The 27,184-nt window shown below is 40.5% G+C and overlaps 1 protein-coding gene and 1 long non-coding RNA gene across 2 annotated transcripts; one reads left to right on the forward strand and one right to left on the reverse strand.

Moving 5' to 3' along the window:
* The first annotated feature begins 597 nt into the window (after window positions 1–597).
* On the forward strand, window positions 598–7,369 carry LOC117518070. The gene is made up of 3 exons (XR_004562914.1): window positions 598–758; window positions 3,258–3,265; window positions 7,359–7,369. It is a non-coding gene; the product is annotated as an uncharacterized LOC117518070 (long non-coding RNA).
* A 1,365-nt stretch (window positions 7,370–8,734) lies between these two features.
* LOC117518306 (phospholipase A2 inhibitor subunit gamma B-like) lies at window positions 8,735–26,519 on the reverse strand. Its single transcript, XM_034179407.1, has 5 exons — window positions 26,366–26,519; window positions 12,537–12,641; window positions 12,252–12,425; window positions 12,040–12,162; window positions 8,735–10,121 (listed from the first exon to the last, which is right to left on the reverse strand). Exons 1-5 carry the CDS (start codon window positions 26,406–26,408, stop codon window positions 9,841–9,843), a joined length of 726 nt encoding a protein of 241 aa, XP_034035298.1. The 5' UTR covers window positions 26,409–26,519; the 3' UTR covers window positions 8,735–9,840.
* Window positions 26,520–27,184: the final 665 nt, after the last annotated feature.

Below are 27,184 nucleotides of genomic sequence, written 5' to 3' on the forward strand. Positions count from 1 at the left end.
GATGGCTGTCATTACATCATCAATAAATGCACAAGTTTACGTTGATATTTTGGACACTTTTCTTATCCCATCAATTGAAAGGATGTTTGGGGATGATGAAATCATTTTTCAAGATGATAATGCATCTTGCCATAGAGCAAAAACTGAAAACATTCCTTGCAAAAAGACACACAGGGTCAATGTCATGGCCTGCAAATAGTCCGGATCTTAATCCAATTGAAAATCTTTGGTGGAAGTTGAAGAAAATGGTCCATGACAAGGCTCCAACCTGCAAAGCTGATCTGGCAACAGCAATCAGAGAAAGTTGGAGCCAGATTGATGAAGAGTACTGTTTGTCACTCATTAAGTCCATGTCTCAGAGACTGCAAGCTGTTATAAAAGCCAGAGGTGGTGCAACAAAATACTAGTGATGTGTTGGAGCGTTCTTTTGTTTTTCATGATTCCATAATTTTTTCCTCAGAATTGAGTCCATATTTTTTTTCCCTTGAAATGACTTTAGTTTTGTGTCATGTCTGTGATCTGCTTTTTTCTACAAAATTAAACAACTGAATGAACATCCTCCGAGGCCGGTGATTCCATAATTTTTGCCAGGGGTTGTAGGTAGCTCCAAAAACATATCTTTTTTTTTATATATATATATATCTTTTAATTTTGACCTTGATACAGCCTTTGGATTTTGGCCGTGCCCACTTTTCCTGCTGACACTGTGATGTCTTGTATCATCCAGGTGAGCTACAGTGTCTGTGGTCCTATTTTTTGTGGGCATATCCTGGAAATTTCAGCTTGTTCCACAAACCTTCCATTATTTGGCCATTTTTGAGCTCATGCTCTTGGACTAAAGACAGTGAAAGCATCACAACTCTTTTACTTTCCCCACCGGCATGGCTCTGTCTAGTCAGAGATTAAACCTATGAGCCACTGGTCTCAAGGCTCTAAAACCTAAAAACTGTTGCCACCATGTTCCCAACACTTGAAAAAGAACTGAAACATGATTTTTTGTTTTTTTTTCATGAGGTCCTGCTCTGTGGGAAGTCCTTACAGCGACAGAAACACCCCATAATCTCTCATCAGCCGTTAAACCATTCACCGAAAACCATCTTAATTTCTTGAATAGTGTCCACTCGGATATTCCTCACAGGTCCAGAAAAAACTTTGATAAAGCAACGCGCGCCGTCTCGAGCAGCGTGTGAAACAAAGGAATTCACTCAAGGCATGCCCACAGGGAAATGACGTCACCGACAGGCGTGAAAAAACTCACGCATGCGCACGAGGGTTCAAGCATGATTGGTGTAATCGCACATCATTCAAATCCATATAGTTAAAAAAAAATAAAAGGGTCGGTTTATTATCTAATTGCATCAGAATTTTGGCTCTCTGTTGGGACTGTTTACACAGAGACTGCTACCTGCTGCTTTGGACTTTGAACTAACAGTCTTTTTCAAGACTTTTTTACTTTTTTTTTACTTTTTTACTGTGCTCGAACGCCTAAGGAAGACCTCTAACGGTCGAAACATCGCGACGGAGCACTTTTATCAGCTAACTTTCATCAGCGTTGGCAAGCTAACTAGCTTGCTAACGCTTTCGTTTTTATTTTTTTATTTTTTTTTTTTTAGCACTGTTGTCGTGCGTTACCTGTGCTGCTCCACAGCGTGTTTAGTCGATTTTTATTTTATTTTAGCACCGTTGTCGTGCGTTCGCTGTTGTTGTGCGTTACCTGTGCTGCTTCATGGCCTGTTTGGTGCCTTAATTAAGGCACTCCTTCTGCTGAATCACCTCTAAATTATTTACACATTATTCACTTTGTGTGTTTTTAGGAATCCGCTAGGTTGCGTAGCTACTAGCTCTTAGCCGATTTAGCATGGCGGCTTCTCCTGTCTCTCCCGTACTTTTCTGCTCTGGGTGTGAAATGTTTAGTTATTCCTCGGCCTCTTTTAGCAGTAACGGTACTTGTAATAAGTGCAGCTTATTCGTAGCTTTGGAGGCCAGGCTGGGCGAATTGGAGACTCGGCTCCGCACCGTGGAAAATTCTACAGCTAGCCAGGCCCCTGTAGTCGGTGCGGACCAAGGTAGCTTAGCCGCCGTTAGTTCCCCCCTGGCAGATCCCGGACAGTCGGGAAAGCAGGCTGACTGGGTGACTGTGAGGAGGAAGCGTAGCCCTAAACAGAAGCCCCGTGTACACCGTCAACCCGTTCACATCTCTAACCGTTTTTCCCCACTCGACGATACACTCGCCGAGGATCAAACTCTGGTTATTGGCGACTCTGTTTTGAGAAATGTGAAGTTAGCGACACCAGCAACCATTGTCAATTGTCTTCCGGGGGCCAGAGCAGGCGACATCGAAGGACATTTGAAATTGCTGGCTAAGGCTAAGCGTAAATTTGGTAAGATTGTAATTCACGTCGGCAGTAATGACACTCGGTTACGCCAATCGGAGGTCACTAAAATTAACATTAAATCGGTGTGTAACTTTGCAAAAACAATGTCGGACTCTGTTGTTTTCTCTGGGCCCCTCCCCAATCAGACCGGGAGTGACATGTTTAGCCGCATGTTCTCCTTGAATTGCTGGCTGTCTGAGTGGTGTCCAAAAAATGAGGTGGGCTTCATTGATAATTGGCAAAGCTTCTGGGGAAAACCTGGTCTTGTTAGGAGAGACGGCATCCATCCCACTTTGGATGGAGCAGCTCTCATTTCTAGAAATCTGGCCAATTTTCTTGGATCCTCCAAACTGTGACTGTCCAGCGTTGGGACCAGGAGGCAGAGCTGTGGTCTTATACACCTCTCTGCAGCTTCTCTCCCCCTGCCGTCCCCTCGTTGCCCCGTCCCCGTGGAGACGGTGCCTGCTCCCAGGCCACCAATAATCAGCAAAAATCTATTTAAGCATAAAAATTCAAAAAGAAAAAATAATATAGCACCTTCAATTGCACCACAGACTAAAACAGTTAAATGTGGTCTATTAAACATTAGGTCTCTCTCTTCTAAGTCCCTGTTGGTAAATGATATAATAATTGATCAACGTATTGATTTATTCTGCCTTACAGAAACCTGGTTACAGCAGGATGAATATGTTAGTTTAAATGAGTCAACACCCCCGAGTCACACTAACTGTCAGAATGCTCGTAGCACGGGCCGGGGCGGAGGATTAGCAGCAATCTTCCATTCCAGCTTATTAATTAATCAAAAACCTAGACAGAGCTTTAATTCATTTGAAAGCTTGTCTCTTAGTCTTGTCCATCCAAATTGGAAGTCTCAAAAACCAGTTTTATTTGTTATTATCTATCGTCCACCTGGTCGTTACTGTGTGTTCTCTGTGAATTTTCAGACCTTTTGTCTGACTTAGTGCTTAGCTCAGATAAGATAATTATAGTGGGCGATTTTAACATCCACACAGATGCTGAGAATGACAGCCTCAACACTGCATTTAATCTATTATTAGACTCTATTGGCTTTGCTCAAAAAGTAAATGAGTCCACCCACCACTTTAATCATATCTTAGATCTTGTTCTGACTTATGGTATGGAAATTGAAGACTTAACAGTATTCCCTGAAAACTCCCTTCTGTCTGATCATTTTTTAATAACATTTACATTTACCCTGATGGACTACCCTGCAGTGGGGAATAAGTTTCATTACACTAGAAGTCTTTCAGAAAGCGCTGTAACTAGGTTTAAGGATATGATTCCTTCTTTATGTTCTCTAATGTCATATACCAACACAGAGCAGAGTAGCTACCTAAACTCTGTAAGGGAGTTAGAGTATCTCGTCAATAGTTTTACATCCTCATTGAAGACAACCTTGGATGCTGTAGCTCCTCTGAAAAAGAGAGCTTTAAAGCAGAAGTGTCTGACTCCGTGGTATAACTCACAAACTCGTAGCTTAAAGCAGATAACCCGTAAGTTGGAGAGGAAATGGCGTCTCACTAATTTAGAAGATCTTCACTTAGCCTGGAAAAAGAGTTTGTTGCTCTATAAAAAAGCCCTCCGTAAAGCTAGGACATCTTTCTACTCATCACTAATTGAAGAAAATAAGAACAACCCCAGGTTTCTTTTCAGCACTGTAGCCAGGCTGACAAAGAGTCAGAGCTCTATTGAGCTGAGTATTCCATTAACTTTAACTAGTAATGACTTCATGACTTTCTTTGCTAACAAAATTTTGACTATTAGAGAAAAAATTACTCATAACCATCCCAAAGATGTATCGTTATCTTTGGCTGCTTTCAGTGATGCCGGTATTTGGTTAGACTCTTTCTCTCCAATTGTTCTGTCTGAGTTATTTTCATTAGTTACTTCATCCAAACCATCAGCATGTTTATTAGACCCCATTCCTGCCAGGCTGCTCAAGGAAGTCCTACCATTATTCAATGCTTCAATCTTAAATATGATCAATCTATCTTTGTTAGTTGGTTATGTACCACAGGCCTTTAAGGTGGCAGTAATTAAACCATTACTTAAAAAGCCATCACTTGACCCAGCTATCTTAGCTAATTATAGGCCAATCTCCAACCTTCCTTTTCTCTCAAAGATTCTTGAGAGGGTAGTTGTAAAACAGCTAACTGATCACCTGCAGAGGAACTGTCTATTTGAAGAGTTTCAGTCAGGTTTTAGAATTCATCATAGTACAGAAACAGCATTAGTGAAGGTTACAAATGATCTTCTTATGGCTTCGGACAGTGGACTTATCTCTGTGTTTGTTTTGTTGGACCTCAGTGCTGCTTTTGATACTGTTGACCATAAAATTTTATTACAGAGATTAGAGCATGTTTTGTCTAATAGATTACAGTTTGTTCATGTAAATGGGGAATCTTCTTCACAGACTAAAGTTAATTATGGAGTTCCACAAGGTTCTGTGCTAGGACCAATTTTATTCACTTTATACATGCTTCCCTTAGGCAGTATTATTAGACGGTATTGCTTAAATTTTCATTGTTACGCAGATGATACCCAGCTTTATCTATCCATGAAGCCAGAGGATACACACCAATTAGCTAAACTGGAGGATTGTCTTACAGACATAAAGACATGGATGACCTCTAATTTCCTGCTTTTAAACTCAGATAAAACTGAAGTTATTGTACTTGGCCCCACAAATCTTAGAAGCATGGTGTCTAACCAGATCGTTACTCTGGATGGCATTTCCCTGATCTCTAGTAATACTGTGAGAAATCTTGGAGTCATTTTTGATCAGGATATGTCATTCAAAGCGCATATTAAACAAATATGTAGGACTGCCTTTTTGCATTTACGCAATATCTCTAAAATCAGAAAGGTCTTGTCTCAGAGTGATGCTGAAAAATTAATTCATGCATTTATTTCCTCTAGGCTGGACTATTGTAATTCATTATTATCAGGTTGTCCTAAAAGTTTCCTAAAAAGCCTTCAGTTGGTTCAGAATGCTGCAGCTAGAGTACTGACGGGGACTAGCAGGAGAGAGCATATCTCACCCGTGTTGGCCTCTCTTCATTGGCTTCCTGTTAATTCTAGAATAGAATTTAAAATTCTTCTTCTTACTTATAAGGTTTTGAATAATCAGGTCCCATCTTATCTTAGGGACCTCGTAGTACCATATTACCCCATTAGAGCACTTCGCTCTCAGACTGCAGGCTTACTTGTAGTTCCTAGGGTTTGTAAGAGTAGAATGGGAGGCAGAGCCTTCAGCTTTCAGGCTCCTCTCCTGTGGAACCAGCTCCCAATTCAGATCAGGGAGACAGACACCCTCTCTACTTTTAAGATTAGGCTTAAAACTTTCCTTTTCGCTAAGGCTTATAGTTAGGGCTGGATCAGGTGACCCTGGACCATCCCTTGGTTATGCTGCTTTAGACGTAGACTGTGGGGGGGTTCCCATGATGCACTGTTTCTTTCTCTTTTTGCTCCGTATGCATCACTCTGCATTTAATCATTAGTGATCGATCTCTGCCCCCCTTCACAGCATGTCTTTTTCCTGGTTCTTTCCCTCAGCCCCAACCAGTCTCAGCAGAAGACTGCCCCTCCCTGAGCCTGGTTCTGCTGGAGGTTTCTTCCTGTTAAAAAGGAGTTTTTCCTTCCCACTGTAGCCAAGTGCTTGCTCATAGGGGGTCGTTTTGACCGTTGGGGTTTTTCATAATTATTGTATGGCCTTGCCTTACAATATAGAGCGCCTTGGGGCAACTGTTTGTTGTGATTTGGCGCTATATAAGAAAAAAAGTTGATTGATTGATCTAATAGACCTCGTACTTTGTTGATGCACCTTTGGCAACAATTACAGCCTCAAGTCTTCTTGAATATGATGCCACAAGCTTGGTGCACCTATCTTTGGGCAGTTTGGTTCATTCCTCTTTGCAGAACCTCTCAAGCTCCATCAGGTTGGATGGGGAGCATCGGTGCACAGACATCTTCAGATCTCTCCAGAGATGTTCAGTCAGATTCAGGTCTGGGTTCTGGTTGGGCCACTCAAGGACATTCACAGAGTTGTCCTGAAGGCACTCCTTTGATATCTTGGCTGTGTGCTTAGGGTCATTGTCCTGCTGAAAGATGAATCGTTACGCCAGTCTGAGGTCAAGAGCGCTCTGGAGCAGGTTTTCATCCAGGATGTCTCTGTACATTGCTGCATTCATCTTTCCCTCAATCCTGACTAGTCTCCCAGTTCCTGCTGCTGAAAAACATCCCCACAGCATGATTCTGCCACCACCATGCTAAATGTTAAGAGAGCTCCTAAGGTGCCAAACTGTTAAGAGTAGGGAGGAAGACTTTTAAGAAGTCTAAGGAGAGAGATTCCCTGTATGTTGAATGACAGTGATTCGGTAACACACTACTGGCTTGATGGTACAGGGATAATAGAATAGAATAGAGCCTTTACTGTCATTCTACATATATACAGTAGTGTTCAGAATAATAGCAGTGTTATGTGACTAAAAAGATTAATCCAGGTTTTGAGTATATTTCTTATTGTTACATGGGAAAAAAGGTACCAGTAGATTCAGTAGATTCTCACAAATCCACCAAAACCAAGCATTCATGATATGCACACTCTTAAGGCTATGAAATTGGGCTATTAGTAAAAAAAAGTAGAAAAGGGGGTGTTCACAATAATAGTAGTGTGGCATTCAGTCAGTGAGTTTGTCAATTTTGTGGAACAAACAGGTGTGAATCAGAAAAGTTATACGCAGGTGCAAAAAATTATAGGCTGTTCATCTACAATTATCTCCAATGCTTTAAAATGGACAAAAAAACCACAGACGCTTGGAAGAAAATGGAAAACAACCATCAAAATGGATAGAAGAATAACCAGAATGGCAAAGACTCACCCATTGATCAGCTCCAGGATGATCAAAGACAGTCTGGAGTTACCTCTAAGTGCTGCGACAGTTAGAAGATGCCTGTGTGAAGCTAATTTATTTGCAAGAATCCCCCGCAAAGTCCCTCTGTTAAATAAAAGAAATGTGCAGAAGAGGTTACAATTTGCCAAAGAACACATCAACTGGTCTAAAGAGAGATGGAGGAATATTTTGTGGACTGATGAGAGTAAAATTGTTCTTTTTGGGTCCAAGGGCCGCAGACAGTTTGTGAGACGACCCCCAAACTCTGAATTCAAGCCACAGTTCACAGTGAAGACAGTGAAGCATGGTGGTGCAAGCATCATGATATGGGCATGTTTCTCCTACTATGGTGTTGGGCCTATATATCACATACCAGGTATCATGGATCAGTTTGGATATGTCAAAATACTTGAAGAGGTCATGTTGCCTTATGCTGAAGAGGACATGCCCTTGAAATGGGTGTTTCAACAAGACAATGACCCCAAGCACACTAGTAAACCAGCAAAATCTTGGTTCCAAACCAACAAAATTAATGTCTCGCAGATGTGAAGAAATCATGAAAAACTGTGGTTATACAACTAAATACTAGTTTAGGATTGATAAAAAAGCAGTTTGAACATAATAGTTTTGAGTTTGTAGCGTCAATAGCAGATGCTACTATTATTGTGAACACCCCCTTTTATACTTTTTTTTACTAATAGCCCAATTTCATATCCTTAAGAGTGTGCATATCATGAATGCTTGGTCTTGGTGGATTTGTGAGAATCTACTGAATCTACTGGTACCTTTTTTCCCATGTAACAATAAGAAATATACTCAAAACCTGGATTAATCTTTTTAGTCACATAGCACTACTATTATTCTGAACACTACTGTACAATGACATTGTCCTCTGCATATAACCATCCTAATTACAGGTAGACACAATCCAACCACTAGGGGCAGTGGGCAGCCACCAAAGAGGTTATATATGAGAACTTCTCATATACAGCTCCATGGCAGCCACAGTCCGGGCTGAGAACTAACTCCAGATGTAGAGACGTTGCCTTGCTCGGAGGCAGAGAAAACAGCAGACCCTAAATAAGCATGTTTTTGATTGTGGGAAGAAACCAGAGGGCACGGGGAGAACATGCAAACTTCACACAGACAGGGCAGGTAGAGATCCCACAACCTTCTTGCTGTAAAGCTCCAGCGGCAAAGCGATTTATCTCGTGCCCACTGCGATTGAAAATTAATGGCAAGTCTTCGCTTTGCCGCCTGGTGCCAATATGGCCATTGGGTAAATCCACATTGGCTGCAAAAATACACTGCCCATATTCACGCTTGAGTTCAATCATCAGCCAGTCATTCACTGCACATTTGTGTTACTTAAGTACATTTTGCCATCATGTCATAGTTTGTTTTGCAATAATAATAATAAGAGAGAAAAAAAAACAGAACCAGGAATTAGTTATTTTGTAGTTTATACATTTTATTATAGGTTTATTGTTTTATAAAAGCATTAACAATCATTTTTGGAAAGTTTTCTAACTGTAACAATGACATAATTTCACAGTTAAGAGCAAATCTTTATGACGATACATAAAACCATTCACCTCTCTGATTATTGGATAAATAAACTGAAATTTCTCCAGTTGTCTTTGGAAGTCAGTTTGTAAAACAGAAGCTCAGCTGTGCTTAGCAAAGCATTTGAAAAATATCAGAAAACAGTAAAGATACTGTACAGTTGCCATTGATTTAAAATGATCATAAAAGGCAACACTGTTAAGTCTGAAGGAGTTACAATCTTCAGTGGATGTGATTGTTGCAACTGTGCATCTGTCCCCAGCTGCACTTGTCATAGCTTCATGATTCACTAAAACATGGAAATAGTTCATTCAAAAGATGTGAAATCTAGACTGGAGTCTGGATTCCACATGTGAATTCAAAACAATGAAATTCACTTTCCATCCAACCCTTTTGTGAATAAATGCTGCCATCTACTGGCCTTAGAAAAACATTAAATGCTTCATGAGGCCTCGTTTTGCCATCAGTAATGCTACCAACACAAATCTGACATTTTAAAAGCATTATAAATATAGCACTAAACATCCAAACCCACATGGTAATAAAAGAAAATAAAAAACAAAAACCAGCCTGTTGTATCTTATTTTCAATAATTCCCAGTTGTCTGATTCTTCATGTGAGCTATTCATTGTGTACTACTAAGTGTGTGTACTACATTTTATGCTACAATGTCACAAATGTAAATTGGTATCAAGATGATTTAGCTGTTGTGTTTGTTTCACATTTTGGCCAACTATTCCCATCCCAGCTCTGTCAACACACCATCATTTTATCCTAAAGTACAATTTAGTGGTTTTAGTTTTGATTTAAAAAAGAAGAAGAAAAAAAAAATCAAAATTCTTCTTTAAAATATCTCATCATAAACCAACGTGACATCATAGCAGGCATGGCCGTGTTCGCCTGCCGTGTGACGCAGCCGTTCTGAGTCATCAAAGACTCATCAAAGCTGAGAGCCGCCACTCATCCTCGCAGCGCTGGACGCTGTTCTAAAAGGCGGCAAACAGTATCAGTCCCAGCAGCAGGTGGAGCGGGCACAGACTGACACAGTAGGCGTGGTTGCCGCTCCCGGTTGTTGTTGGGCCCGATGTTGTGGTTGCTGAGCTCGGGGCATCAGATTTTGGTATCCCGCTGTTACACAAACTGGTATTACAGCAGCCGCTTGTGATAGTAGCTTCCAAACCGCCGAAAGACGACAGAAATGGAAATGCAGTGCACAGGTTTGAAGACACGCAGCCAAAGGCGGAATGGAAAATGTTTGTCAACCTCACTGAAAAAACAAAGAAACTGTAATCAGGTCCAGAATACAGATGGACTTCATGAAACAGTTCAATGAGTTGATCGTACAAAACTGTGACTATAATAAACAAAACGGTGAGCACAGTGGAGCTGAAACAACGAATCGAGTTAATCGATTAAAATCGATTATTAAAATAGTTAACTAATTTAGTCATCGAGTTGCTAAATAACTTTGTTTTACCGCAAATGTTTCATTTCTTCCATATAATCAACTGAGCTTTGCTTTGAATCTTGAAACAATGGAGTGCTTCGTGCTGCTGCTTTGTTGGTTTAATTTGTTTTATTTTGCTTTATCTTAATTTTTCTCCACTAAAACCCTAAAGAGCATATGTCTGTGAGGAATATTTACCTTTTTATGTTAAACTGACCTGTTATGGTCTTCTGAAACGGTTGATAGATGTTTTTTATGCTAACGCCAATGCTAACGCTTTAGCATGTCTATGCGTTTTCAATGTTAAAGTTAGCATTAAGCTGCTGGCATTTCAGCATGTTTATGCATTTGTTTTCTGTATAATAATTAATGACTCAGCGTTTGTTGTCGTAAAAAAGTCAAATGTATTACAAATTATATTTTTTAATTAATTTTTATTTATATATTAATAATAGCAAGAATAATAATAGTAATAATAACTAATAATGCTGGGCAGCACAGTGGCTTAGTGGTTAGCACTGTTGCCTCACAGTGAGAAATTTGTGGGTTAAACACCCTACATGAAGCTGTGAGTAATTATTAGTCAGCTTCTTTCAGCAAGAGATTTAACAGACACTGAAAAGTCAAACAATTGTACAATTCCTTTCAGAGGGATGCAACACTTGTGAAACAGCTAAACTATCGAGACGTGATCACTGAACAATCAAACATCTTATTGAAAATAGTCAATGGGGTCGCAAGAAACGTTTGGAGAAGAAAAGATACAAATAAACTACAAAAGTTGTGACAAGAATTAAAGTTGTTGCTACCAGGAACCTGTTGTCCTTCAGTATCACCATATTTCAAACCTGCAACACCTTCTGGAGTGTCCAGAAGTTTAGTTCAGTGCTCAGAGACACGGACAAGGTAACGAAGACTGAAACATGACCACCAATGAACAAGACTCACAAGCTGAAACATCAAGACTGGGTCAAGAAATATCTGAAGACCGAGTCTTCAAAGGTTTTATTTACAGATGAAATGAGACTGACTCTAGATGGACCCCTGGATGGACCACTGAAGGACACAGCACCACTCTGAGAAAGGTGGAGGGGCAGATACTGGGGTACGGTTATTATTAAGGATGAGCAAGCTGGACCTCTTTCGAGTTGCAAATAGACTTAAAATCAACTCCCACACATAGTTCCTGTTCCTGTTTTTAGGAGATACTTTACTTTCTTTGAGCAGTCATCCAGGACAAAGTTTACATCATTCAAGAAGTTCAGGATTTTTTTGCAGGACAGTATGCAATATCACGTTCATCCAAGTCCTCCACTGCTCTGCCAGCAAAGTCCTCAAAGATGACAGCATAAAGACACGCCCACTTCCTCACCTGATTTAAACCCTGTTGAGAACTTATGGGTCCTTCTTCAACGAGAGACTGACAGTGAGGAGAAACGATGTACCCAACAGATGAACAACCTGACGGACTCCATGGATGGATGGACCACTGCAGCTACTGAAAACTGGCTACTGGTAACTGAATATTTTTGAAAAGTGAGAGTTATTTGTTATACTTAGGCTAATAAATGAGTATATCTGCCAGAACTCACCTTCCTTTTGTTAAACCTTCAGGATTGACGTTGGACTGTCTGAGAGCACTGTATTTCTTCAAGAATAAAATGAATCCCCAGAAATAGAACTTGCCTGATAAATGTGCATGCAGTGTATTTGCAAATGTTTGTGTGTGTGGACGAACCAGATGCTCCCATGCAGCTGTTTTCTGCTCCCTGACACTGTAACATCTGGTTGCACACAGAGCTCGTCAATGATTTACAGGCGAAACACTGCAGGCTGCCGGCAGACCCCTGAGAACTCGGGACTGCAACACACAACACAGTCAATATGAGCACAACCCAGAGCCGCCAGAGGAACGGAGTGCGCCGCTCACTGCATGTACGTGGGACTTACAAGGCTGAGGCTCCTGATTGCAGCTATCTTCTCCGCAGCATTGAGCAGTCGCCAGCAGAGAGAAATAGCCCATGTTTGCCTCGTAATTCTGAACGCCAGACGTCGAGCACACTTGAAGTGTGGTACATTTCTGCACACGCCGTCGCACTGATGTGCCGTCAGCAGTGAAATTCACTTTTTTGGAAAAAAAAAAAAAAAAGGAGGAATTTATTAGTGTTGACTAAAAATGCACATAAACGCTGCACTGCTTAAATTTCACTGTGCGGTAAGAAAACGTTACGTTACATATGAGAGACGCCGATAAGCACATCGTCTCTCCGTTGCCACATGATACAGTAGACGTGCTGGTACAGTTTATGTTGTTACAAGTTGAGCACTTTAGTACATCAGCTGAAAAAAGAAAGAACAAATTTCATGAGGAATCAGTTATATCATTTAAAATAAAACATGTTTATATTTTTATTTCCAGTACTGACTTAAATTTGCTCATAACTATGGCTCATAATCCACTTTACTGTCACTTTTATCGCCATCGATGGAGCGTGCACTCTCTGCTCCAGTGTTGTGGACCTCAAAGGTCCCACAAACATCTTTGAAGTCCAAATTACTTTCGTCATCTTTAGGTTTTGATTTCAGATTTGTTTGTTTTGAGCTCACAGTCAGTGAGACTTCACACCTTTTGTTGCTTAATTGTCTGCAAGTCAAATAAAGCACAGAACTTTGGATGGACTCAAATACATCGTACATGATTCTTGTCTCAAAATAAGAGCAGCAAATCATTTCACGTATTGATACATTTTAAACAGTCTGGACTGGATAATTAAATTATGACAATCAGTTAATCCATAACCTGTTTATCTCATCAAGTTCTGCATGAGATAAAGATAAAAAAAAAAACAGATAAAAAAAACCTAATAAACTCGAATTTCAATGTTAATGTTGATCTGTGCGATGAATAACTGTGGTTAACCTGTTCTAGGGCAGTTTATGAGAAAACCAGCAGAGGGCGATGTTTTGCTGTTTAATGATATTACAGAGGGGTATAAGTTATTTTTCAGGCCTTATCACATATTAAACACGAGGCAAATCATTAAATTAGTTGTTCATCAAACTGACAGCTGTCTGTCAAACTGAGGTCTGATTGTCACAACAAATCACAACAAAGTTGCTTCAAGGTGCTTCACACAAGTAAGGTCTAACCTTACCAACCCCCAGAGCAAGAACACAGGCGACAGTGGTAAGAAAAAACTCCTGATGATGATTTGAGGAAGAAACCTCAAGCAGACCAGACTCAAAGGGGCGATCATCTGCTTGGGCCATGATACAGACACATTGATAAAACAATTTACAAAATGATATACAGGAAATATTGTCAGTGCACAGGATGGGAGGCCTGCAGAAGAAGACACCCACTTCCATCTCTGGATGGAGCCACACCTCAAACAGAGAGAAAAAACAGAATCATACATCAGAAAGACAACAAATATAGTATAATTTGTCAGCATTCAGTAACAAGAAAAACAGAAGAAATATACTAAGGTGATTCCCGGCCACTAGCCCTAAGCTTCACTAAAAGACCCATACTTTTAGTGCCGCAGCATGCTCTCTTTACTAATAAAATTTTATTAAACCCTCCAAACTGTGACTATCCAGGGTTGGGACCAGGAAGCAGAGTTGTAGTCTTACACACCTCTCTGCAGCTTCTCTCCCCCTGCCATCCCCTCATTACCCCATCCCCGTAGAGACGGTGCCTGCTCCCAGACTACCAATAACCAGCAAAAATCTATTTAAGCATAAAAATTCAATAAGAAAACATAATATAGCACCTTCAACTGCACATTATTAAACATTAGGTCTCTCTCTTCTAAGTCCCTGTTAGTAAATGATATAATAATTGATCAACATATTGATTTATTCTGCCTTACAGAAACCTGGTTACAGCAGGATGAATATGTTAGTTTAAATGAGTCAACACCCCCGAGTCACACTAACTGCCAGAATGCTCGTAGCACGGGCCGAGGGGGAGGATTAGCAGCAATCTTCCATTCCAGCTTATTAATTAATCAAAAACCCAGACAGAGCTTTAATTCATTTGAAAGCTTGACTCTTCGTCTTGTCCATCCAAATTGGAAGTCCCAAAACCAGTTTTATTTGTTATCTATCGTCCTCCTGGTCGTTACTGTGAGTTTCTCTGTGAATTTTCAGACCTTTTGTCTGACTTAGTGCTTAGCTCAGATAAGATAATTATAGTGGGCGATTTTAACATCCACATAAATGCTGAGAATTACAGCCTCAACACTGCATTTAATCTATTATTAGACTCAATTGGCTTCGCTCAAAATGTAAATGAGTCCACCCACCACTTTAGATCTTGTTCTGACTTATGGTCTGGAAATTGAAGACTTAACAATATTCCCTGAAAACCCCCTTCTGTCTGATCATTTCTTAATAACATTTACATTTACTTTAATGGACTACCCAGCAGTGGGGAATAAGTTTCATTACAGTAGAAGTCTTTCAGAAAGCGCTGTAACTAGGTTTAAGGATATGATTCCTTCTTTGTTATGTTCTCTAATGCCATATACCAACACAGTGCAGAGTAGCTACCTAAACTCTGTGAGTGAGATAGATTATCTCGTCAATAGTTTTACATCCTCATTGAGTACAACTCTGGATGCTGTAGCTCCTCAAAAAGAGTGCCTTAAATCAGAAGTGCCTGACTCCGTGGTATAACTCACAAACTCGCAGCTTAAAGCAGATAAACCATAAGTTGGAGAGGAAATGGCGTCTCACTAATTTAGAAGATCTTCACTTAGCCTGGAAAAAGAGTCTGTTGCTCTATTAAAAAGCCGTCCGTAAAGCTAGGACATCTTACTACTCATCACTAATTGAAGAAAATAAGAACAACCCCAGGTTTCTTTTCAGCACTGTAGCCAGGCTGACAAAGAGTCAGAGCTCTATTGAGCCGAGTATTCCATTAACTAGTAATGACGTCATGACTTTCTTTGCTAATAAAATTTTAACTATTTGGGAAAAAATTACTCATAACCATCCCAAAGACATATCGTTATCTTTGGCTGCTTTCAGTAATGCTGGTATTTGGTTAGACTCTTTCTCTCCAATTGTTCTGTCTGAATTATTTTCATTAGTCACTTCCTCCAAACCATCAACATGTCTATTAGACCCCATTCCTACCAGGAAGCCCTACCATTAATTAATGCTTCGATCTTAAATATGATCAATCTATCTTTATTAGTTGGCTATGTACCACAGGCTTTTAAGGTGGCAGTAATTAAACCATTACTTAAAAAGCCATCACTTGACCCAGCTATCTTAGCTAATTATAGGCCAATCTCCAACCTTCCTTTTCTCTCAAAAATTCTTGAAAGGGTAGTTGTAAAACAGCTAACTGATCATCTGCAGAGGAATGGTCTATTTGAAGAGTTTCAGTCAGATTTTAGAATTCATCATAGTACAGAAACAGCATTAGTGAAGGTTACAAATGATCTTCTTATGGCCTCAGACAGTGGACTCATCTCTGTGCTCGTCCTTTTAGACCTCAGTGCAGCTTTTGATACTGTTGACCATAAAATTTTATTACAGAGATTAGAGCATGCCATAGGTATTAAAGGCACTGCGCTGCAGCGGTTTGAATCATATTTATCTAATAGATTACAATTTGTTTTTGTAAATGGGGAGTCTTCTTCACAGACTAAGGTTAATTATGGAGTTCTACAAGGTTCTGTGCTAGGACCAATTTTATTCACTTTATACCTTTCCCTTAGGCAGTATTATTAGACGGCATTGCTTAAATTTTCATTGTTACGCAGATGATACCCAGCTTTATCTATCCATGAAGCCAGAGGACACACACCAATTAGTTAAACTGCAGGATTGTCTTACAGACATAAAGACATGGATGACCTCTAATTTCCTGCTTTTAAATTCAGATAAAACTGAAGTTATTGTACTTGGCCCCACAAACCATTTATTTCCTCTAGGCTGGACTATTGTAATTCATTATTATCAGGTTGTCCTAAACGTTCCCTAAAAAACCTTCAGTTAATTCAAAATGCTGCAGCTAGAGTACTGACGGGGACTAGAAGGAGAGAGCATATTTCACCCATATTGGCCTCTCTTCATTGGCTCCCTGTTAATTCCAGAATAGAATTTAAAATTCTTCTTCTTACTTATAAGGTTTTGAATAATCAGGTCCCATCTTATCTTAGGGACCTCATAGTACCATATCACCCCAATAGAGCGCTTCATTCTCAGACTGCAGGCTTACTTGTAGTTCCTAGGGTTTGTAAGAGTAGAATGGGAGGCAGAGCCTTCAGCTTTCAGGCTCCTCTCCTGTGGAACCAGCTCCAAATTCGGATCAGGGAAACAGACACCCTCTCTACTTTTAAGATTAAGCTTAAAACTTTCCTTTTTGCTAAAGCTTATAGTTAGGGCTGGATCAGGTGACCCTGAACCATCCCTTAGTTATGCTGCTATAGACTTAGACTGCTGGGGGTTTCCCATGATGCACTGAGTGTTTCTTTCTCTTTTTGCTCTGTATGCACCACTCTGCATTTAATCATTAGTGATTGATCTCTGCTCCCCTCCACAGCATGTCTTTTTCCTGGTTCTCTCCCTCAGCCCCAACCAGTCCCAGCAGAAGACTGCCCCTCCCTGAGCCTGGTTCTGCAGGAGGTTTCTTCCTGTTAAAAGAGAGTTTTTCCTTCCCACTGTCGCCAAGTTCTTGCTCACAGGGGGTCATTTTGACCGTTGGGGTTTTTCTGTAATTATTGTATGGCTTTTGCCTTACAATATAAAGTGCCTTGGGGCAACTGTTTGTTGTGATTTGGCACTATATAAATAAAATTGATTTGATTTGATTTGAAAATGAATTAAAAGAGTAAAAAGCGTAAAACAAAACTGTACCAGTATGCTAGCCATACGAAAGGGAAAATAAGTGTGTCTTAAGTCTGGACTTGAAAGTCTCCACAGAATCTGACTGTTATTGACGCAGGGAGATCATTCCAAAGAACAGGGGCACGAGAAGCGAAAGCTCTGTGACCCGCAGACTTTTTATTCACCCTAGGGACACAAAGTAGTGCTACACCATAAGAATGCAGAGCCCGGGCCGGTACGTAGGGTTTAATTAGGTCAGCTAGGTAGGGAGGTGCTAGTCCATGAACAACTTTATTGGGTAGTAGCAGAACCTTAAAATCTGATCTCACAGGGACAGGAAGACAGTGAAGAGACGCCAAAATGGGTCCAATGTGGTCAAACGTTCTGCTTCGTGTCAAAAGTCTGGCATCAGCATTTTGAACCAATTGGAGAGCCCTAATGGTGGACTGCGGTAAACCAGAAAATAGAACATTGCAGTAGTCCAATGTAAAAGAGATAAATGCATGGATCAGGGTCTCAGCATCAGCCATAGACAGGATGGGATGAATCTTCACTATATTTCACAGGTGGAAGAAAGCAGTCCTTGTAATATCGCTAATGTGGAGGTCAAAGGACAACTTAGGATCAAAAATTACCACAAGGTTCCTCACTTTGTCAGTGTGCTGTATGACACACGAGCCAATGCTAAGTGTTAGCTGGTCAAATTGATGCTGATGTTTCACTGGACTAAGAACCATCATTTCAGTCTTATCAGAGTTTAAAAGTAGGAAGTTGCTAGACATCCAGCTTCTCACTGCTGCAAGGCAATCTTCTAAGTAGGATTTCATGTGGATGAGATTACCAGCAGTTATCAGCATATATAATTGAGTATCATCAGCATAGCAGTGAAAGGTAATCCCAAAATGCCACAATAAGTGCCCAAGGGGAGCTATATAAAGGGAGGAAAGCAGGGGGCCTAAGATAGACCCTTGTGGAACTCCAAATTTCATGTCACTAAGGTCAGAGGTAGTGTTACTGTACAGTGAGAACGACTGGTCAAGTATGACGTCAGCCATGCAAGGGCACTCCCAGTAATCTCAAAATGATTCTCCAGCCTATCAAGTAGAATATGATGATCCACTGTATCAAATGCAGCACTGAGATCTAACAGCACCAGAACCGTAGTGGTGTCCGAATCCATTGCAAGCACCACTCATTCACCACTTTAGTGAGAGCCGTCTCTGTGGAATGATATTTTCTAAAAGCAGACTGCAGTGGCTCAAAGAGATTATTCTCAGTAAGACAGTCCACAAGCTGCCGTGACACCACTTTTTCCAGAATTTTAGAGCAAAATAATAGATCTGATATCGGCTTATAGTTTTTCCAATACACTAGGGTCAAGATTAGATTTCTTAAGTAATGGTTTGATCGCTGCAGATTTGAAACAGATCCAGAGGTTAATACAGATTAATAATTTCCAGCACAGTCGGCCCAAGAGTGGACCACAGGTCCTTAAACAGTTTTGTTGATATAGGATCAAATAAACAGGTTGTGCTTTTTGTAGACATTACGAGTTTATGTTTTATGTTTTAATTATTTCAAAGTGAGTTACCTCTTATTTTATTCTGATTTATAAAATATGGGGAGTCAAATCAGCCTGCATTGTTCTGTTCAGTTTATATCAAAGTTTGCCTGCACGTCTGTGTATTTTTTCCTTCTTTCAAAGAGCTTGGTGTTTGCATTTGCTCCACAAAGTTTTAAAACACAATAAAATGTTCACACTTTTCTTTAAAGCAGTTCTGTAATTTTAGAAATGCAACAAACCACAAATCAGAAAAAGTTGGGACTATATGTAAAATGAAGATAAAATAAAAATGTTGCACTATTCCCAGTTTCTCCACTCACAGAAGCCAAATGTTCTTCCAGAGTTGTGTCTTGGTGGCTTCCCTCACTTGTCTCCTTCCAGAATGGACATTTAGTTTTTGAGAATGGCCTACCTGACACAGATTTACCATAAAGTACCACACTGTTTGTACTGTATTTCTGAATGGTTGATGTAAATGAAGTCTAACAAATAGTCATTGATTTGGAAATGTTCATGTTTTCATCCCCTAATGTTTCTTGGAAAATGCTCCAGGCCTTAAATTTAGGAAATTACGTATGATCCGACTAGTCGACTAATTGCAAAAATAGTCGTTGACTAGTCATTTGTGTCAGCCCTAGTGGTGAGGCGACATGTTCTGTTTTTTATGTGCTGTTTTAAAATTTTATTCTATCTATGTTTTATTTTTGTGAATTTGTGTTTTTAATGTTAAGCACTTTGGACACCAGTCGGTGCTGTAAAGCGCTTTATAAATAAATGTTGATTGATTGATTGAAAGGTAGCGCAATCATGTCGAGTGTAGTTTTAAGCACTGAGTTTAAACTATCCACAAGACTGTCTACTGATTGGGCATTTGCCAAACGTGTTAAGATATCAGGCAGTCTAGCTTCGAGTTCAGTCCTAGTTGAGGAGTTGATGTGTCGCCGTAGTGATAAATAAGGTTGTTCCACTAAATACCGCAGAGAAGCTGTAAAGCTAATAAGTGAGTGATCAGAGACCACCGATGCAAGAGGCGTGATGTCAAAATTCGTGACAGCAATACCAAGATTTACACCATCTTTACAATTTAAACTTAAACGTTGAAAACCTTGAAATTGTTTGCTGTTGTTGAACTTTATATATTGATTGACTGATTGATTGATTGAGACCTTTTGTGTGTTGACCAAATTTTATTTTTTGAAATCTGTTGTTAGATTTTATACTTTTGCTGACTGCTCTGTTGTGTTTTTCTAAAACTGTTATTAGTTTGTACTTGAATTACAAAAGATCCACAACTGATTAAAAACAGTGTTCTGTTTTTTCTATGACATATTCTGAAGAAATATTAGTTTATCTTTTTATATTTGACATTGGAAACGCTAACGTGTTCAACAACAGCCATTTTTAAACCCACTTGGTTACTCCTTGTTATGTTTCTGGAGTTATTTTGATTTATTTTAAGTATTTTTTGCTTTGTATCTTACTGTCTGTGTTTGTTTTTACTGCCTGTACAGCACTTTGACTGAAAGCACTTTATAAATAAAATCATTATTATTATTATTAAAAATAACTTCTTTCAAGGTGACGAATCACATCTATTGCCAGGTCACTAAGGACATAGGAGGCATCACATGAGAGAAACTCAGGATACCACACCATTGTGACGTGTTTTCCTGTAATTTTCAGTCCACTTGATATCATGTGGCACCTCAAGGCGCCGACTCGATGTCAGATGTGGAAATTACAGACAGTATGTCACTTAGGACTTCAGCCCGGCTTTCATCTGCGCTGTACAACATCACCAACATCATCAAAACTTGGCGCATGTGGCGGCGTTGCGCTTCTCCAGAGCTGTGACACTACAAAACCACCTTCGGTCCTGGATGCCAACCACTCAAGCAGACAACCAGATTTCACCTCTTTAAAATAATCTATCTGCTGCTACCTGGTGAAACGAGGGCGTGTCCTTGACCTTTTTCAGCCACTAGGATCCTCAACGCTCAGGCACCTGCTTGCTGGGTAATGTGCAGAGGAAACACACCACGTGGCCAAAATGTCGAAGGTGATGCTCCTTCATAATGCAAGCGATCCCTTAAAGTAACTGAGTGACTCACTGAGTGTCACAAAGTAACTGCTCGTTCAAGACACATTCATTCCAGCAGGTCCCAAAGATCGTCCAAAGAGACTTGGGTCCAAAGACATCCAGACACCGATTAGCGTCCAAGACTGAAAACCACAGAGTGAGCCATGAAGCGCCGGGACTCCTGAAGACCTGGACCTTTGTTCTTCTCCAAATGAGGAGCAGCTATTTGCCTCCTGCTAATAAAAAGCATAAGTAAGATGGCGACGCGCAAGGGTGCAGCGGTTCTTAGTTCTCCAATTTGGTCCTTGTTTTTGTTACTTTTTCGCATATATTCTTTGAGTTTGGTAAAGTGACCCACAGTTTCAGCTGCCAGAACCTTATTGACCTCGGTCTGAGGTACAAATTGTCAGTTACTAGCAACTTCCACCAGTATCACAACATCCCAGAGGACATGGTGAGATCGCCAGGTTCTCCGTGGATTACCAGCCTGCTCAGCAGGCAGAGGAGGCGGCACAAAGACAGGAAGCAGAAGTGAGGATGTCAGTCGGGCTCTGATGCTAGGCTACATAAACAACCTCACAGGCCAGCATTACCGAGCCTCTTTCTCTCCCACGCTAGATCCATCACTCACAAAATGGACAAATTGGAGCTACAGATGGCTACAAACAGCTTTGTACGGAACTGCAGCATTATTTTCATCACGGAGACGTGGCGTCACCTGCTGATCCCCGACACTGCAGTTGAGCTAGCAGGCCGCACGCTACACCAGCAGGACAGAACCAGAGATTTGGGTAAGAGCAGAGGTGGAGGGCTCTGTGTTTATGTGAACTGCGAGTGGTGCTGTAGCAACAGGATCATTGAGTCTCACTGTTCTCCTGATTTAGAAGTGCTGGCAGACCTTTTTATCTCCCAAGGGAGTTCACAGCAGTCATTGTGTTTGCTGTTTTTTTTCACCTGATGCTAACGTTAGCACGGCCCTTAGCCTCTTGCTTGCCTGTGTAAATAAACAGCAGCTGGCCCACCTGGATGGCGTCTGTAATGTTGCCGGTGACTTCAATCAAGCGTGTTTAAAGACTGTGCCCCCTAAAGCCTGGTTCACACGGCAAGATAATTACGCCGATATCGGATGCGATCTTCCCCTTCTGACAGTCTTAAGGACGCCCTGACAATCGTGATGACGCTAAAGATAATCTTATCAGATATTCCTGCCATGTGTGGTTTGTTCAGAGCACTCTGAGCTGCTCGGAAAGACGTCAGGAACACTCTGATCGTAAATTGGGGATATTCAACATGTTGGATTGTCTTGGCCCGATATCGCAGTGTGTGCTGTGTCCTCCAACCACAAACGAGCACGCAGCCTGCTGAATGTGACATGCAGCCAATCAGAAAGTGAGGTGATGGACGAACGGAGCGGAAAATAAAATCAAAACAGCTGTTCTGACTTACCAGAAGTCCGGTGGTCGTGCTGTCTCCACTCCTTTAAAGAACAGCTTTTTCTTTTTGTATCGTTTTTTTTTCCCTCTGTTTTAAATAGTCCACAAAGTATCTCCGTTTGTTTACTGAAGCCACATTTAATCTCGAGAGATTTTGTGAGATTTCCTCTCTGAGCTGGGAATGTTGGTGTGTGAAATCTGTTGGTGTGTGGTGTTGTTGTCCTCACCATCATCCCAGTCCCAAAGAAGTCAGCAGTGGAGAGCATAAATGACTACAGGACTGTTGCACTTACGCCTGTGGTCATGAAGTGCTTTGAAAGACTGGTCTCTCAGCACATCAGGGCCTGTCTGCCTCCCACTCTGGACCCCCCTACAGGGCAAACCGCTCCACAGAGGACGCTATCACCACAGCTCTCCACACCGCGCTGAGCCACCTGGAGCACCAGGGGAGCTATGTGAGGATGCTCTACCTGGACTTCAGCTCAGCCTTCAAACACATCAACCCGGAGATCCTGGTCCAGAAACTGACGCATCTGGGCATTTCCACCCCCATCTGCCAGTGGATCAAGACTTCCTCATGGACTGCCCACAGTCTGTGAAACTTGGCCCCCACCTTTTCTTCACCATCACACTCAGCACCGGCTGTGTATTGAGCACCCTCCTGTTCATCCTTTACACTCACAACTGCTCTCCGATTCTCCATCTCTCAAACACCATCATAAAGTTTGCGGATGACACCACCATGGCTGGCTCATCTCAGGGGGTGATGAGTCTCATTACAGAGAAGAGGTCAACTGACTGACAGCGTGGTGTTCAGATAACAACCTGCCGCTGAACACCACAAAAACAAAATAAATAATCCTGGACTTCAGGAAGGGCAGGGCTGACCCAGCCCCGCTCTACAGCCAAGGGGACTGTGTGGAAAGGGTCAGCTCCATCAGGTTCCTGGGAGTGCAGCTCTCTGACAGCCTCTCCTGGACTGCCAATACCACAGTGGTGGTGAAGAAAGCCCAGCAGCATCTCCACTTCCTGAGGGTGCTCAGGAGAAACAATCTGAAGGAGAAGCTGCTGGTGTTCTACAGAGCCACCATCAAGAGCATCCTATGTACTGCATCACAGTGTGGTATGGGGAGTGCTCAGCAGCAGACAGAAAAGCGCTGCAGAGGTTGATCAAAACGGCCCAGGGGATCACTGGTTGCTCTCTGCCCGGCCTGGAAGACATTGCCAGCTCTCGCTACCTCAGCAGCGGTAGCGAGCATCAGCAAAGACACATCCCACCCCAGCAACCACCTGTTTGACCTACTGCCCTCGGGCTGATGGTATAGGTCAATCAAAACTAGGACAAACAGACTCAGGGACAGCTTTCTCCCCAGAGCGATCACTGTTCTGAACAATAACAAACCACATTAATCTGCACTTTTCAAAGTTCTTGTGCAATATCTGTACCCATGTGCAATATTTTCCCATGCAGTATCATTCCGCAGTTGAACATAATTCTTGTTTTACATTTTATATTTTGATTTTATTTTTAGTTGTACATATATTTAAATTATTTATTTTGTTCATTTTTATTATCTTTTTATTTGGTTAATAATTACTCGCACCTCAGAAAAGCACCTATTGGACTTGCACTCACATCTCATCGCAATGTCAATTACAGTGACAATAAAGGCGATTCTGATTCTGATAAGTAACCGTCAGCACTTTACCAAACAAAGTTGTTTTCTACAATATGTAACACTGTAGTTTTTAGAGGATGTAACAAAAAAAAGCAAAAAAAAAAAGCATAACACTTGTTTCTGTTTACATCCTCAAATACAATTCAGTTACAACAGTATAAATAGTAGCAAGAATAAAACAACAAATAATAGAACTAAAAATACCAATAATAAAATCTAACAAGAAAAATCTAACTCAAATCTACAAAAAGGTCCATGAGTTGACTAAAACCTAAAAATATATTAAATGGCCAGCATTCGCACTTTAATACTTGTTGACGCTCCGTCTTTTTACATTTTTTAACATTTAAACTCTGTCTTGAGAGTAAGCCTTTGTTTGTTTGTGTTTAAGTGACATATGTACACATTCAATAAAGTTAAAACTCTCAAACTCAAAATAAAAGAAGTATTAATTTTATACACGTCTTATGGCAGCACATAAATGCACCTTCAGTAAATATTTTCTGATTTTAATGGGATAAAACTGGACAAACTCCAGACTGGTGACACTGCCTTGGTCGGGGGCCAAGGCAGTGTCACCAGTCTGATCACAAAGGATGTAGAAAAAAAAACTTTAATTCAAGTGCATGAACTAAATACATCTGACATTTGATCAGATCTAACTTAGCTTTTGAAAAGTCACTTCTAACAGGACTTTGACCTTGAAATTTTTTTTCCAAGGTAAAAATTTTGTGGAATTGGAAACTGTAATGTTGGCAGAGGTTTTCCTTTGTGCTCTTGTTAGTTATTTTCATGGATGTTTGAAACTTACCTGAGCTTTAAACTGAACATTTATTTTAATTTAATTTAATTATTATTCTTATTACACTGGTCAACAATGGTTTTGCTACCTGGTGAATATTAGCTGATATAAGGTATTTCAGGTATGCTGATTCCAAATCTGTAATCAGAATTTGTCTAGCACATCAGGTTCTTGAGTTATGCACATGCCAATATTTAGCTAATCTATTGCTATTAAGACACTTCTCATGCAAATGTAGATTGTGTTAAAATTTTCTAATTTTACAATAAAACAGAATTTAGCACTAATTTGGGTGATTTTGGGTTGCTGAATCCAAATATGGTAAAACAATTCAATCCATAAACTGCCAATATTGAGGGCCAACATTGCCAGAAATTTGTAATTTTTTTATAATGATTGCTTTGATCAGTCTACAGATGAAAACCAAGTTTTTGTGCTACATGTACATCAAGTGATGGAATACTGCTGGAGCACTGAATATATATATATATATATATATATATATGATTAATCTAGCCTCAAAAATAGTTTGTTCAATGTTCTAAAATCAGAAATGCAAAATATGAAAAAAGAGACCTAGAGATATTTGGCAAATGCATCAAATCTAGCACACTGCAAATGTTTATGAGAAAGGAACAATCTATCAAAATCAAAATCAAGATGTGGCCGGAACGAGTCCAACACACAGTTGGAAAACACAATGTAAAACACCAGGCATTGATTGATCCACAGAAAGTATACCTTCCTCCCCTGCATATAAAACCTGGCCTTATCAAGAACTTTGTGAAGGCAATGGATCATAGCTCAGATGGCTTTAAATACCTGAAGCAAAAATTTGGGGCAGTCCAAAGTGATGCCAAGCTTAAAGCTGGGATTTTTGATGGACCTCAAATACGTGAGCTTATTAGAGACAAAGACTTTCCATCTAAGCTCAGACCCCTTGAACTAACAGCATGGAAATCATTTGTGCAAGTGGTACAGAATTTCTTGGGCAGCCACAAAGCCACAAACTATGAAGAACTAGTTGACAACTTGCTCAAATCATACAAACGCATGGGCTGCAGAATGTCACTTAAGATTCACTTCCTGCACTCTCATCTTGAGTTCTTTCCACCCAATTTGGGTGATGTGAGTGATGAGCATGGTTAAAGATTCCACCAAGATATCTCTGAAATGGAGACCAGGTACCAGGGGCGTTATAATGCAAACATGATGGGTGACTACTGCTGGTTTCTACAGCGTGAAACGTCTGTGACCCACAAGCACAAGAGCAAGTGTTTGGCTCACTTTTGAACTGTTAAGACTAATTGTGGAGTATATTAATTTGAGTTTCCTCATAATGATTGATATTTTGGTATCTGTGTAATTTTTTTCACCAGTTGTGTGTTCATTTCTAATAAAATCATTGAGAACAATTTGGCGACTGGTATTTATAGGCATAGTCACATAACTCAAAATCTTGATGTGCTAGAGAAATTCTGTTTGCATATTTGAAATCAGCATACTCAAATTAGTCAAAATCAGTTGTTTCTCTTCAGGTAGCAGACAAAAAGTTTTTTTTTTTGTTGACCAGTGTTATTGGCAGACATTAGAGTGTTGCCTGTGCTTGAGTTGAGGCCTGGTTTTGAAGAGTTTTTTTGGGTGGCTGTTTGAGTCGTACCTGAGGCGCAGATGGTCAGGAGGAGAAGTAGAAACAGGATCATCGTCGTGTCGTTTGTCAGCAGCTTTGTGTCTCCACACCTTAGAGACGGTGCAGAAATATGAGTGTGCTGAGGGCTTCCAACCCAGAGGGAGCGGGGGAGCGAGTGGGTGCGCTCACTGTTTCCACCCTCACTGTGACCACACCCCTTCAGACCTGTTCAGCAAGACTTATTTTTGTGAAAAACAAACAAAATTACCAGAACAGTTGGGGATTTTTGATTGTTTTGCCAACACTAAACCGGAATCAGGCGGATGAGACAGCAGTTGGGCGGATGATGGTTTTACCAAAGCTTTTTGAACATGGTGTGTTGTACAAATCCGCTTGGTGAAGGCTTCAACAAGTCACCTGTGAACAACAAATATTTGTTAAGGAGAAGGTGTGTGTTTTCCCTATCAGCCTTTATTAACACACTCTGAGGCGTGTATGTATGTGTTATTACACCCAATGTGTCACCTGAGTCTGTTCTGTGGACTTGTTTCATTGTGTCTTTAATTGTGTCAAAGGAACAGAATGCTCAGGTGTTTGTGTCTCACAAATATTTAGCAATGGGGGACAATAAATCAGAGTGTCATCAGATCAAACTGTTGTTTACATATAAATCTTAGGGAGGGTTTTGTTTTATTTCAGGGCATATTGTCTGACCAGTGTTGCCACGGTTGCTTTAAAAAAATAATACAGTTACTGCTTGAAAAAGTAACTTTACTGATTACTCAATTTTAAAAGTACAGTGAGGAAAATAAGTATTTGAACACCCTGCAATTTTGCAAGTTCTCCCAC

Source organism: Thalassophryne amazonica, chromosome 10 (genome assembly GCF_902500255.1).
Source record: "Thalassophryne amazonica chromosome 10, fThaAma1.1, whole genome shotgun sequence".
NCBI lineage: Eukaryota > Metazoa > Chordata > Actinopteri > Batrachoidiformes > Batrachoididae > Thalassophryne > Thalassophryne amazonica.

What these genes read in the sequence shown, in the direction of transcription:
- LOC117518306 (XM_034179407.1), bottom strand. Translation starts at nt 26,408, where the DNA reads ATGATCCTGTTTCTACTTCTCCTCCTGACCATCTGCGCCTCAG. An exon ending in CCTGACCATCTGCGCCTCAG is followed by an intron (nt 12,642 to 26,365) that starts GTACGACTCAAA and finishes TTCTTTTTTCAG; the next exon opens with CTGATGTACTAAAGTGCTCA. An exon ending in CTTATCGGCGTCTCTCATAT is followed by an intron (nt 12,426 to 12,536) that starts GTAACGTAACGT and finishes TTTCCAAAAAAG; the next exon opens with TGAATTTCACTGCTGACGGC.